Source organism: Acipenser ruthenus, chromosome 3 (assembly GCF_902713425.1).
Source record: "Acipenser ruthenus chromosome 3, fAciRut3.2 maternal haplotype, whole genome shotgun sequence".
Lineage (NCBI taxonomy): Eukaryota > Metazoa > Chordata > Actinopteri > Acipenseriformes > Acipenseridae > Acipenser > Acipenser ruthenus.
Window position 1 is genome coordinate 89,254,932 of NC_081191.1, and position 13,660 is coordinate 89,268,591.

Genomic DNA, 13,660 nt, shown 5'->3' on the forward strand with positions numbered 1-13,660 from the left:
CAAACATGCTCAGAATTCCACTGCTGGCTGATTGAGCTCAAAATTTGTCAAGTTGGGTCTCAAAGGATCCCAGTAATTGCTACAACAGTATGGTCTTGGTTTTAAATAGAATAAGACAATTAGGAGCTATCATTACATACTTTCACAACCTTTACAGGCAAAAGCATGTTTGTGTGCATCATCTTTAAATATCAGCTGTAACACCCAGACATTAGACAACATTAAGGTGAATCAATAAAAGAGTTACAATGGAAGACCAAAGTAACCAAATCCTTACTGACAAACACATACAGATCTTTGTCAGTTCATTTCAGTCTGGGTTTTCTTCCACACTCTGCTGGTAATTTTGTAAGGCAAAATGAGTCATGTAAGAGACAAATTCTTCTCTTTTAAAATGTTAGTTATTAATCCTGTGTGTGTGTGTGTGTGTGTGTGTGTGTGTGTGTGTGTGTGTGTGGATGTTGCAAAGAAAAAGTATTTTCCTTAAATTGCTGGCCAACTCTCTAGAAGAGAAACGAGTCATAAATACTAGATAGCCAAGAAGAGTTTTATTTGTTTCAATTGGGAATTTCAATTAAAACAGTATTAGGTATCAGATAGTAACTTCAATGCAACCGTTGAGTAAAAGCCTCAGTATTCAATACATTTGTATTCATTTTCAAGAGATAACCAACTTGGAGCTTTGTTTCCTATTGATCTCTAATTGTATTGTTCGATTGGTACACTTGACAGGCTGCTGTCATACTACTTAACATAAATAGCTGCCACATGAAAGGTACATTCTAAAATGTAATATCTAATAAAACGCCCAAATGTAATACCCAGTTTATTTTTAAGAGAATTCTTACTTATAATACAGTAGACCAACAATTTGAAGGAACTATTGTACTAGATCAAATATGTTGAAATAAAAATGTTATCTTTTATTCAACCACTGGAGGGCACCAGAGAGCTATCTGCAGCAGTAATGAAGCAGACAGTACACACAACTGCTACCTGGGTTGAGGGAAGTAAAATGTCTTGTGTTGTTGTTAAAACATTGCTGTTCAAAAGTAAATGGTAATCTTGTTAATGTGTTGAAAAATACAGTGTATTATAAAGAAACAATTTACCTTGCCATCTTCCGAGCAAATTCCCAAATGCTCCCCGCTATCATCCAAGCTGATCTGATTTATTTTCACCGGGCTCTGGAAAGGCAAAACATAAACTAATCAGGATTGAAAAGCGTGACACGTAAGACTGAGACAAAAGCTGTGTTTAATAATCCATTTAGTGTCTAAAGGCACGGAGGGGTGGGGAGAAGACGCGCACACACACACAAACATATATTGTGGCTGAGCAATCTGCTTTGACAAACTGTCCTTTCATCTGTGGGGCCTGGGTTGTTAATAATCCACTCCCAAACTCAAAACGTCAAAAAATCAATTTTGACGTCGCACAAGTTCATATGTGAAATGAGGCCTGGCTCGTTCTTAGCCCTTGTGTGATGTGTGATGAAGCACTGTGGCAATTAATTTGGAGTGTAACTTTTGGTAATATTGAGAAATCCCTATCAGGCAGTTTTCAGATGTTAGAGAACGTTACAGTGGCACCCCTATTTGTTTCAATACCTTTACCTTGTACCATGTAATAAATATTGATTTTCATTAAATATTGTGACATTGTGGTGGAAACATTAAAGTTCTGGGTCAATCTCTAGTTCTGAAGATGCTGGTCCAAAGAAAGCTGTAATGAGCAGTTGAAACACTTACATTGTTTGCTCGCTTTCTTTCTTTCTTTCTTTCTTTCTTTCTTTTTTTCTTTCAAACATTTTACTGTCAACTGTAATTTATCATACTGTGTAACCATTAAACAACAAAACAAACATTACAATATATTGGTAAAAAAATATGTACTGACTTTTATTTCAGTGGATGGTAGGCCTTTATTCAAAAGTCAAGCAGTACAGTATTTACCAAATGTAGCAAGTAAATTCCAGGTTAGGTGTCATGCCAGAATTTCAGTCTCAGGGGTTAGTTTTAGGCCCTGTCCACACTACCTAACCAATCTCGAGAACTGTACTCAAAAACGTTTTAATTAATCCAGCTCAAGCATCCACACTAAATTACCGTTTCATGTTTAGTCGGGCTTAATGCGTACAAACACTATAAAAATAGTTTTGTTACAGTTCCTAGCAGCGCAAAAGTGTTACAAGAAAACAGGTTATAATAAAAGTAAATATGAAATGTCAGGAGCCTTGCTAAAATTGAATTGAAAAGTCTTGTCCTTAAGGAACCCTTTGAGTAGTTTTGTAACAAGTGAAGAACAAGAAGGTTAAATGACCTGCCTAGTTTATAAAATAAGTCACTGACTAAGCTGGGCATGGAAGCTTACAATTCCACAGGTACAACTCCACAGGAAGACAAGTATAAGTAAGTTCCTGAAGAACTTACTTATAAAACACAACCGGCTTCCACTTCCAGAAAAAAAAAAAAAAAAAAACAACCGCAGACAAATGAACACAGGTCCCGTCAATCAATGACCTAACTGTCCATGGAAGAAAAACCAAAAGCCCTTCAATTAGGGAAAAAAAAAATCACGCCTATATGGGAAGTTCCCATTAATTATGTTTATTGTGGCAAAGTTGTCTCCCAGGACACCTATTGTCAAGCCACCTTTTACTCACACTCCCCTAACAGGAAAAAAATAATTAAATCAATCTGCTGATGTATAATTTGTAAAGCCTCTCCGCCCAACAAATGGATAATTGATTATTTTTATGAAATGTTGCCTCCCTATGGAAATGAAGCACAGGGGCGAGTTTAAAAAAAAAAAAAAAAAAAGTCACAGGGCCTTACACAGGCAGGACACAGCATCTGAAACAGTGAAAGGTGAGAGTCTTTTAATAACCGCTACAAAACCTTTTAAAACTCTGCATTAAAAACCGTAAAAAGCTGACAGTGTCCCCAAGGTCGTTTGATGTCACTTTAGTTCAAATATCTGCCAAACCGCAATTTCAATCAGTGCTTTGTTTCTCTACATTATAAGTCTGAGCTATTACAGATAAGTCATATGCTATTACTCTGAAGAATACTGAACTGCACAGCAGTTCAAAGAATGAAAAGGCTTGATTCTTTGAAGAAATGCGTTATACTGAAGAGTTTTAGATATTATAGAATGATTATAAACACTCACAACAGCAAGATGTTACTGGAACTTAATTTTAATGCAAAGCTGTTTTTTTTACTGAATGTTTCAGGATAGACTGGTAATTCTATATTAAATTGGATTTATAAGATTATATTAGATTGCATTATGATTAATCGATTCATAGACCATTCACATTATACAGTGTAAGTATTTACAAAAACAGAGCACAGCTGTGTATAAAAATGTGAAAGAGTACAAAAAGTTGAGATCACATTAGTAGTCGTGTACAATTTCATATCATATGGAATATGCAACACTTCCAGTCAACTTGAAGGAACCATGTTAACATTCATGGGGAAAGCAGCGATTGGTACTCATATGCAAAGAAGTGCATGAAGCGTCTGGGATTCTGAGTTCCTTAAAAGATACATGGAAAGTATTTAGAATTATATTTAAAAAAAATTCTGGAGAAATACATATTTAAAAACATAAGCGCAGGAAGAGTCATTGTATAAAAAAAAAATTAAAATAAAATAAACATCAAAATTGTTTTTCCTACAAGAAATCAAATTCCCAGAAGCAAATTACGTGTGTCAGCCGCGTTCCTTCATAGGGAACTGCAGCATGGAAAAGAGTGCAAAAGATTTTTTTGCTTGCAAATGCTTTGGGGAAAAGAAAAAAAAAAAAACCCATCAAAAACCAAATACATGTCTAACATAGTTTGTACATAGGAAAATGTGAGTTCTATGAAGTGATGGTACTGGAAATTGACACTTGAGTTTGGGTGACAATGTAGTTAGTAACCATACAATAAATTAAATCAAGGTCATCTCAGAGACATTGCAGAACTGCCTCAGGCCCTATGATGGACTATGAGGAATATGTGGAGGTAAACAAATATTTGATCACTTTGATATTATGCAATTAAACAATCTATATTTAATACACAATTACATGTATTGTGATTAAGTATTCTATTAATAACGATTACTATATAGTATATAACTTTTAGTATAAATCGTTTTCTTGTGCAGGAATGGGAAGTTTGAAAGTAAAATCAAGTTGGCCATTGTTCAATTAAAAATGTCATTGCGGTAAGCTAACCTGCTTGCAGCAGTGTGGAGTAGTGGTTAGGGCTCTGGACTCTTGACCGGAGGGTCGTGGGTTCAATCCCAGGTGGGGGACACTGCTGCTGTACCCTTGAGCAAGGTACTTTACCTAGATTGCTCCAGTAAAAACCCAACTGTATAAATGCATAATTGTATGTAAAAAATAATGTAATTGTATGTAAAAATAATGTGATATCTTGTAACAATTGTAAGTCGCCCTGGATAAGGGCATCTGCTAAGAAATAAATAATAATAATAATTTTGTGACAGGAATATAATGAGTTCTGGTTGTAAATCTCCCTCCCGACCTGTGAGGGCGCTAAGTAGCAAAAGGGAAAGGCTTTGGACGGGGTGCCCTGACAGCTAATTTCCTGGGTTGGGAAGTCGGTCAGCCTGGAAGAAGACGAGGTAGCAGCTGCAGGCAATAGAGTCAGCTGCAATCGTTTACCAAGGGGTCATGCATGATCGCATAAAGGGGCCGGAGAATCATAAATATTTTCCTTCGCTTGGGCTTCAGAGAGACGAGGAAACTGGAAGTACCGGGAGATTTCCCCAAATTAAAAATAGAGAAAGGAGTTTGTGAGCGTTTTGTTTGTTTTGTCTGTTCAGTAACTGTCTGTGTTTTTGTTATATAGCACTAGACGGCTAAACACAAATCCGGAGCTGTCACCAAGGGCCGCACAAAACAGAATCAACACTGCACTACCGTCACGATTAACTTTGTTATCACCACTTGTTTCACAACTATAGCATGTATTATATTGTACTTCACCACAAGCACTGAGAGCACTCACTTTGGACTTGTGAACGTGTGTGTGTCTAATTGTGTGTGTTAGTACTGTGCTTATTGTTTACGAGACTGCAACCCTTTTTACTACTGTGCAATACACATTGTTGTGTATTGCCAGCTCATTATTATTTGCTGGCTGGTCATTAGACCATTGGATTAATAATCATTAAACCAACCATTTCACCCGTACTTTGTTGTCTGTTTGTTCTTGGGATTACTGCATCCGCACCACACCTGCTATACACCTGCTACTAATTACCACTTTGCCACGCATGTATATTGATTGGATATAAAAATCAAGGATACAACTTGTGTACAATGAGCAAGTCCCACAGCAGTGTATATTTATTGTACCGGCTGGTTTCGGTCATGTTTTAATTGTTTTCTTCCCACTGTAATGTCCTAACTATAATTGATCTTATGGTTGAATGTTTGTAGTTATGTATGGATGCCAATCAACAAATGCTATCAAAAACACTGTTTTCTTTGTGAACACATAGTGTAGTCATTTTTGGTAGTTTCACTAAATAGTCATTTAAAATGAATGTTATTTTTTAAAACTGTATTAAAACTGTAAAACTGTAACTGACAGCACAGTACACTCACCTAGTCCTTAGGCATACTGTGCATTTTTTTACACTGGTCCAAGTAGTACACACGCTAAGAGGCAATCTATGCAAGCTTGTTATTGTTAGTTTCTCTTAAAAAAGTGCTTTTCTCATTCACACACCAGGCACACTGACTTCACAGCTCAGTAAAGAATACTCACAATGTCAAACTTCTGGGTTACATTCCCCTGTATGTCCAATAGAAACACCTTGCCAAAATGTGTGCCCAGAGCCAAAAACTGAAACAAAGAAATCAGAGATTTAAAATAGCATTTTATATTACAACATTCATGCATGAAGTACTTGCACTGCAGGTAATTCTATACATCATACCCCATGCTCTTCCATTCGCTCTGTCTCGTGCATCGTTTTGAATGAAGCACATAAACCAATTTGTTTTTAACAAAATGTAAACAATAAAATATCTTGTGCCAGTTATCATGTTTTTTTTTAAATGTCAATAACTGTAACTGGATAACAGTGCCATCATTAAATGCCTTTTGATACATTATGGTGACATGTTCAGTACTAGATGTCTCCCTTAGTCTCCCATCTTAGTAATGGTCAATGTTGTCATGGCTCGACAAAGCCTTCTGAAACATTCTTCCTGTTTAATTAAGGGGAGAGATGTACAGAAGATTATGCATTTTTGTTTTCACCAATGAAACCCAACTTCGACTTGACTCGATTTTACCCGGAGAGTACACAAATTAATCCTGAGGTTTTACTTTGAAAACTAACTGATGTCAGCTTATGCTGTTGAACTACAAGTCATTAATTCATTCTGGGTACAAAAGTGTTGCTCCTATCACAAACAAATAATTATCTGTAGTCTGTACATTATATATAGTATATACCGGACCTTTATTGAGTATGGTATATACAATGCTTAGTAAAACTAGAAAAAAAAATAGAAATGGGTGTTTTTTGTGTATAAAAAATAAAAGCATTCTCTGTGGAATACCCTTTCATTTCTCCATCCTGATTGCCTTGATGAAATACACAGCATTATAATAAACTCCCTGGCATCTCTTTGTAATGTAGAGAAAGAGTTTAGAAAGACTGGGCAAAACATCTGTGTGAACGGGAGAGAATGAATCCAAACTGTAAATCTAATCTAAATCCTCCCAACCTGAAGGGGCACTAAATAAGGTCGGTGGTACGCCTTCAAAGGGATGGGCCGACTTGATGGTAGGACGGGAACCGGACGTCGGTCATCTTGGTGAAAGGGCGTAGCTGTAAGACTGCTGAACAGCTCTACTGTGATCAGCTGTGTTGCTCGCGGCAATTGGAGAGAGTGTGGCAGTGTGCTCATCACAGGGAGGAGTTTGGCAGTACAAAGGGGACGCAGCTATGCGAGTACGGCCCTGTGACAAGATGGCTGGCTGGTGGATGACGTCACATACCCGGAAGGAACACACAGACAGGCATTACTGGAGTTGAAACTGAGACGCAATGGCTGTGCTCAGTGTTTTATTGGATGAAATAAATAAAAGATTAAAAAAAAACAAAAAAAACACAGCACATGGCACTTTAGGCCAAAATAAATATAGACAAACAAAACGGACTAATACTAAACAAACAGTGGACGAACAAACACGGTGAGTCAAAACAAACAAACATTGTATCGTGCTGGTCCTTCCAGCACGAAATAGCAATTGTAATATTTATTTTTTTCTTTTCTTAATTCATTCTCCTCTCCACACCTGTTCTCCACTCACCGAACACACAACCCTGAGTGAGTGCTTCGTGCCTCTATATATACAGTTGTGCCAGGATTCAATTACTAATTAATTATTCACTTGAATCCCAGCATGTGAACTAATTTGTGCAATCCCCATGCTCACATACTATTACATACTTTATCTGCACGTGAAGTGATCGTGCAATCCCTGTGTCTAAATACAACTATATATTTTAAATCAATCATGTTACACAGACCCATTTATATCCCATGCACCAATGCATATACACCAACATTAACACACCACACACAACATATAACAAAATACACACAGGGGCAGGGCACACTACCACAGGCCCCTTACGGTGAAATGGTAAAGACGCCGGAGCATTGTTGTTGTGTTTTTGTATTTTGTGCAGACAGACACCACGGGAGCTGAAGCTACGGAGCCAGCACTTCCACCCGGAACACCTGCTTTAGTACCGCACCTCAACCTGATAGAGCATCACGGAGCACCTGCACCACCACCGCACCTCAACCTGATACAGCATCACGGAGCACCTGCACCACCACCGCACCTCAACCTGATACAGCATCACGGAGCACCTACACCACCACTGCACCTCAACCTGATACAGCATCACGGAGCACCTGCACCACCACCGCACCTCAACCTGATACAGCACCACCACCACACCTCAACCTGATACAGCACCACGGAGCACCTGCACCACCACCGCACCTCAACTTGATACAGCATCACGGAGCACCTGCACTACCACCGCACCTCAACTTGATACAGCATCACGGAGCACCTGCACTACCACCGCACCTCAACCTGATACAGCACCACCACCACACCTCCACTACCACCGCACCTCAACCTGATACAGCACCACGGAGCACCTTCACTACCACCACACCTCAACCTGATACAGCACCACGGAGCACCTGCACCACCACTGCACCTCAACTTGATACAGCATCACGGAGCACCTGCACTACCACCGCACCTCAACTTGATACAGCATCATGGAGCACCTGCACTACCACCGCACCTCAACCTGATACAGCACCACCACCACACCTCCACTACCACCACACCTCAACCTGATACAGCACCACGGAGCACCTTCACTACCACCGCACCTCAACCTGATACAGCACCACGGAGCACCTCAACCTGATACAGCACCATGGAGCACCTGCACCACCACCGCACCTCAACTTGATACAGCATCACGGAGCACCTGCACTACCACCGCACCTCAACCTGATACAGCACCACGGAGCACCTCAACCTGATACAGCACCATGGAGCACCTGCACCACCACCGCACCTCAACTTGATACAGCATCACGGAGCACCTGCACTACCACTGCACCTCAACCTGATACAGCACCACGGAGCACCTGCACTACCACCACACCTCAACCTGATACAGCACCATGGGACCTCAAGCCCACTGTAAATTCCCCAAAACCATTGCTGGTAGAGGGGAGTGGTTTGTTTAATTAAAAACCCAAGACTTTTTGTAAATATGCCCGTTGTTGTGGACACTGGATCATTACCCGCACCACTCACATCCTGACAACCTGCCATAACACTGGCAATACAATCAATATTAATTGCCTACTATCACCCCACTGTCAAAGACTGTGAAATATGTAGTCCCGGCAGTCGGTTGCACAGCTCTTATACATGTCATAATGCAGGGCTAACAGGAAGGCTATTTAAATCAGTCATATGACTGACTGACAGTTCACTTACCAAAAAAAAAGTTTAAATAATAACTACTGTACATATCACAGGTATTTTCTGTATATTACATTGTGCCTCGGACAACTTAGGTATACACACTTCAAGACAAAATGTGACAGACGCACAAACTACTGCTCAAGTTTGATGCCTGCAGAAACACGGTATACATACTTCTGTGCCTATCATATGTATATTGATACATTTAGCAGAACTCTAGTGAAAAAGGTTCTTAACTTACATTATAGTGGTAGTGCAAGTTAGCTGTCAGAATGAGGTATGAGGTGCCTTCGTGTGCTAACAACAAATGGTGTGTCTGCAGTCTGTACACACTGGCTGATAGACTGTGGCAGGGAATTAAAAATGTGGCCTGAGAGGCAATCAGCAAAACAGCATCTGGAGCAAAAACTGTGAAATTGCTGGGGAAAACCTATTTATTAAAAACACAACACTGTGAAATGGTGTTTTATACTATTCAGACTACATAAACATAATAAATGCATTTCAGGCACATTCAGACATGCCCACAGGTTTTCAGTTTGCCAAGTGTGTGATGTGACAACTTGCTTGCTTACATTTTTCTTTTTTCTTTCTTTAAAAAAAAAATCAATTAAAACTGAATTTCAGATTGCAAATTTTCTTTAAAAATAGATTGATGCTTGATCAATATCATTTCAGATGGGTGCTACCTACTTAACCCCTGTCTGTTTGTGAATGTGTTTTAAAAATATACCACTCATTTTTGAAAACAGCAATGTGTCAAAAAATGGAAACAGCCTTTCTTTAGTAGACATATCTCAGATATCTCGAATACACTGAGTTGGCATACTCTGTACAGAGATAGACATCTAGACAGACTGACCTGCTGAAATAATGGTGACATATGCATTTATAATGAATGCCAGCAAAACTGCAGAAGAGAACAAGCTCTGTTAAAAGGCTATTTCTGATGGTAACCCTTTTTCATTGAAAGTAGCATGTGTTGGGCCTCTGTATTCTAAATGCCACCTCTGTTTAGTCTTTAAAACAGGATATTTTTGACTTGCGTGAGTGGTAACTGTCAAATCAATCTGTGTCTGTCACACCAAATCCAGTGTCCCTACCAGGTATACAGACGTGCTCAAATTTGTTGGTACCCCTCCACAAAAAATGAAGAATGCACAATTTTCTCTGAAATAACTTGAAACTGACAAAAGTAATTGGCATCCACCATTGTTTATTCCATATTTAATAGAAATCAGACTTTGCTTTTGATTTTTTATTCAACATAATATTGTAAATAATAAAACAAATGAAAATGGCATGGACAAAAATGATGGGACCGCTAACCTAATATTTTGTTGCACAACCTTTAGAGGCAATCACTGCAATCAAACGTTTTCTGTAGCTCTCAATGAGACTTCTGCACCTGTTAACAGGTAGTTTGGCCCACTCTTCCTGAGCAAACTGCTCCAGCTGTCTCAGGTTTGATGGGTGCCTTCTCCAGACTGCAAGTTTCAGCTCTTTCCATAGATGTTCGATAGGATTCAGATCAGGACTCATAGAAGGCCACTTCAGAATAGTCCAATGTTTTGTTCTTATCCATTCTTGGGTGCTTTTAGCTGTGTGTTTTGGGTCATTATCCTGTTGGAGGACCCATGACCTGCGACTGAGACAGAGCTTTCTGACACTGGGCAGTACGTTTCGCTCCAGAATGCCTTGATAGTCTTGAGATTTCATTGTGCCCTGCACAGATTCAAGGCACCCTGTGCCAGACGCAGCAAAGCAGCCCCAAAACATAACCGAGCCTCCTCCATGTTTCACTGTAGGTATGGTGTTCTTTTCTTTGAAAGCTTTATTTTCCGTCTGTGAACATACAGCTGATGTGACTTGCCAAAAAGCTCCAGTTTTGACTCATCTGTCCAAAGGACATTCTCCCAGAAGGATTGTGGCTTGTCAATATGCATTTTAGCAAATTCCAGTCTGGCTTTTTTATGTTTTTCTTTCAAAAGTGTAGTCCTCCTGGGTCTTCTTCCATGGAGCCCACTTTCGCTCAAAAAGCGACGGATGGTGTGATCAGAAACTGACGTACCTTCACCTTGGAGTTCAGCTTGTATCTCTTTGGCAGTTATCCTTGGTTCTTTTTCTACCATTCGCACTATCCTTCTGTTCACTCTGGGGTCGATTTTCCTCTTGCGGCCGCGCCCAGGGAGGTTGGCTACAGTTCCATGGACCTTAAACTTCTTAATAATATTTGCAACTGTTGTCACAGGAACATCAAGCTGCTTGGAGATGGTCTTGTAGCCTTTACCTTTACCATGCTTGTCTATTATTTTCTTTCTGATCTCCTCAGACAACTCTCTCCTTTGCTTTCTCTGGTCCATGTTCAGTGTGGTGCACACAATGATACCAAACAGCACAGTGACTACTTTTCTCCATTTAAATAGGCTGAATGACTGATTACAAGATTGGAGACATGTGTGATAATAATTAAAGAAACTAATTAGTTTGAAATATCACTATAATCCAATTATTTATTATCTTTTCTAAGGGGTACCAACAAATGTGTCCAGGCCATTTTAGAATATCTTTGTAGAATAAGCAATAATTCATCTCTTTTCACAGCTTCTTTGCTTTATTCTATGACATACCAAAGGCATGCAAGTATACATGATAAAATAGCTTTTAATTTCATCACTTTTCAGGAGGAATGAAGCATTATTTCAATGAGCTGTAAGGGTACCAACAAATTTGAGCACGTCTGTAGTTGCAGTGGTGTGCAATTCATATTGCCTGATGCCCGACAACAACTTTTGTGTGAGGGGCAACACGTTTTGCCGTTATACTTTGCCGATGGACAATTCTTTATTTATTTATTTATTTTTCTTATGTTTGTTCTATTGCTAGAAAAACACTGTGTAGATTTCTTGAGTACCACTCATGTTTTTGTAAACTGAATTGCAGAAGTCTAGCACCTACACACAAACATTTTAAAAAGTGTTTACATCCCACCCCCATCACTTCTGATTGGCTAACTGTGGAACAAGCTGAGCTTCTATTGGTTACAAAGAAACCCAGAAATGGCTGCCAAGAGAGCCTCTGGCAAGGCACAGACTAATCTTTTAAACTTAAGGTATTATTTATGTTTTTTGTAAATTAGAAAAAAAGTGATGCTGCTTTCTTAATACATGAACCTGACATTTAAATGTAGCAATCTAGTAAAGTTAAAAAACAAAAAAAAAACACCATAGTCACTAATGTATTAGCGGATTAGAGAAAATCGTGTTGTGTATTATATTAAAAAACTTTGAGTGTACTTTGTGGTCAAGCGTATACTTACTTGTTGGGATAGAAGTTTACTGTTTAGGTGGTTTTCAGGACAAACTTTCCTTGGCAAAAAATGTAATGATTTTTTCTTTCTTTCTATTTTAGTGTTGCTAACCTAGTTTACCATTTTCCATATTTTTTAGATTTAAAACATATATTTTAAAAAATAAATAAATAAATTATATATATATATATATATATATATATATATATATATATATAATTTTAAACTAGATTTGAACAGAAGCGATATTAGTTATTTACTGGACATGCACAATCCATCGATTATGAAAAATATGAAGACTGACAAATATGTTTATAATGATATAAATGAAATGCTTATATATGCAATTATCTGTACAACATTTTATTATTATTTTAAAATAAAATACAGACTGTAAATCTCATGGCAATGTTGTCCCCCCCCCCCCCCCCAAAAAAAAGAAAAACCCATCAGGGTATGAAGCCAGGACCACCCTGCTTCAGCAGTGTTCCAGTTAGCCATCAGGGACAACATGTTAGATGAGGAAAAATAGCTATAAAATGTTGTACACCATTTAAAAAATTTATAGAAATAAACAAAAGAAAAAACATATTTTGTCATTGCAGAATTTGATGGAACCTAAGGTAAATACTTCATGCATTTTGGTAGAAAAAAAGTAAAAAATGCAGAGAAACTTGGCACAAAGCAGCAGTAATAGTTGGTAATGATTTTGTATCTGTGATGCAACAAGCTAAAACACCTGTACATCAGGACTTGGATTCTCAGCGTAAAGAGAAAGTGGAAAAAAAAGGCAGAAGCTATTTTTATATTTGAATAACTCCCAAGTATTGCTAATTATAGCTGTACTCTTAGTATGTTACTTAAATTTACTAGCAAATGTGTTCCAAACCGCACTGAAAGGAACATTTACTTATTATGTTATAAATTTGCTGAGGTGAGGTGGGGTCACAGGGAACCTTTTGTATATCTAACGGAATTTACCAGTGAACCAGTCAAGCTACAAGGCTAGAACCGCCCCTGTTAATCTGTAATTGATTGATTCTGTTTTTACTGTTAAATAAAACCCAAATCCTACAAGTTATATTCTACTTATTTTTTGTGCGATGGCAAGGGGGCAAGTAGATTTTTAAGAAGGACAACTATATATTTTTTTCTAGCATTGTGTCCCTTTTTTTTTTTCAACAATTGCACTCCCCTGAGTTGATTTGACAGCAGGGGTGGGACTGACAGTGATGTGAACCAATCACATGACAGATGGAGACTATTGCCAG

The 13,660-nt window shown here is 38.4% G+C and overlaps 1 protein-coding gene across 2 annotated transcripts in view; it reads right to left on the reverse strand.

Annotated features, from left to right (window-relative positions):
* Positions 1–13,660, reverse strand: part of LOC117435677 (vacuolar protein sorting-associated protein 41 homolog) — a 76,986-nt gene that overhangs the window by 42,226 nt on the left and 21,100 nt on the right. For both annotated transcript variants that reach the window (XM_034059032.3, XM_059018733.1), the window contains exons 4-5: positions 5,798–5,875; positions 1,113–1,187 (exon numbers count right to left, since the gene is read on the reverse strand). In XM_034059032.3, the coding sequence (XP_033914923.2) occupies positions 1,113–1,187; positions 5,798–5,875 (153 nt within the window). The remainder of the gene's footprint in view (positions 1–1,112; positions 1,188–5,797; positions 5,876–13,660) is intronic.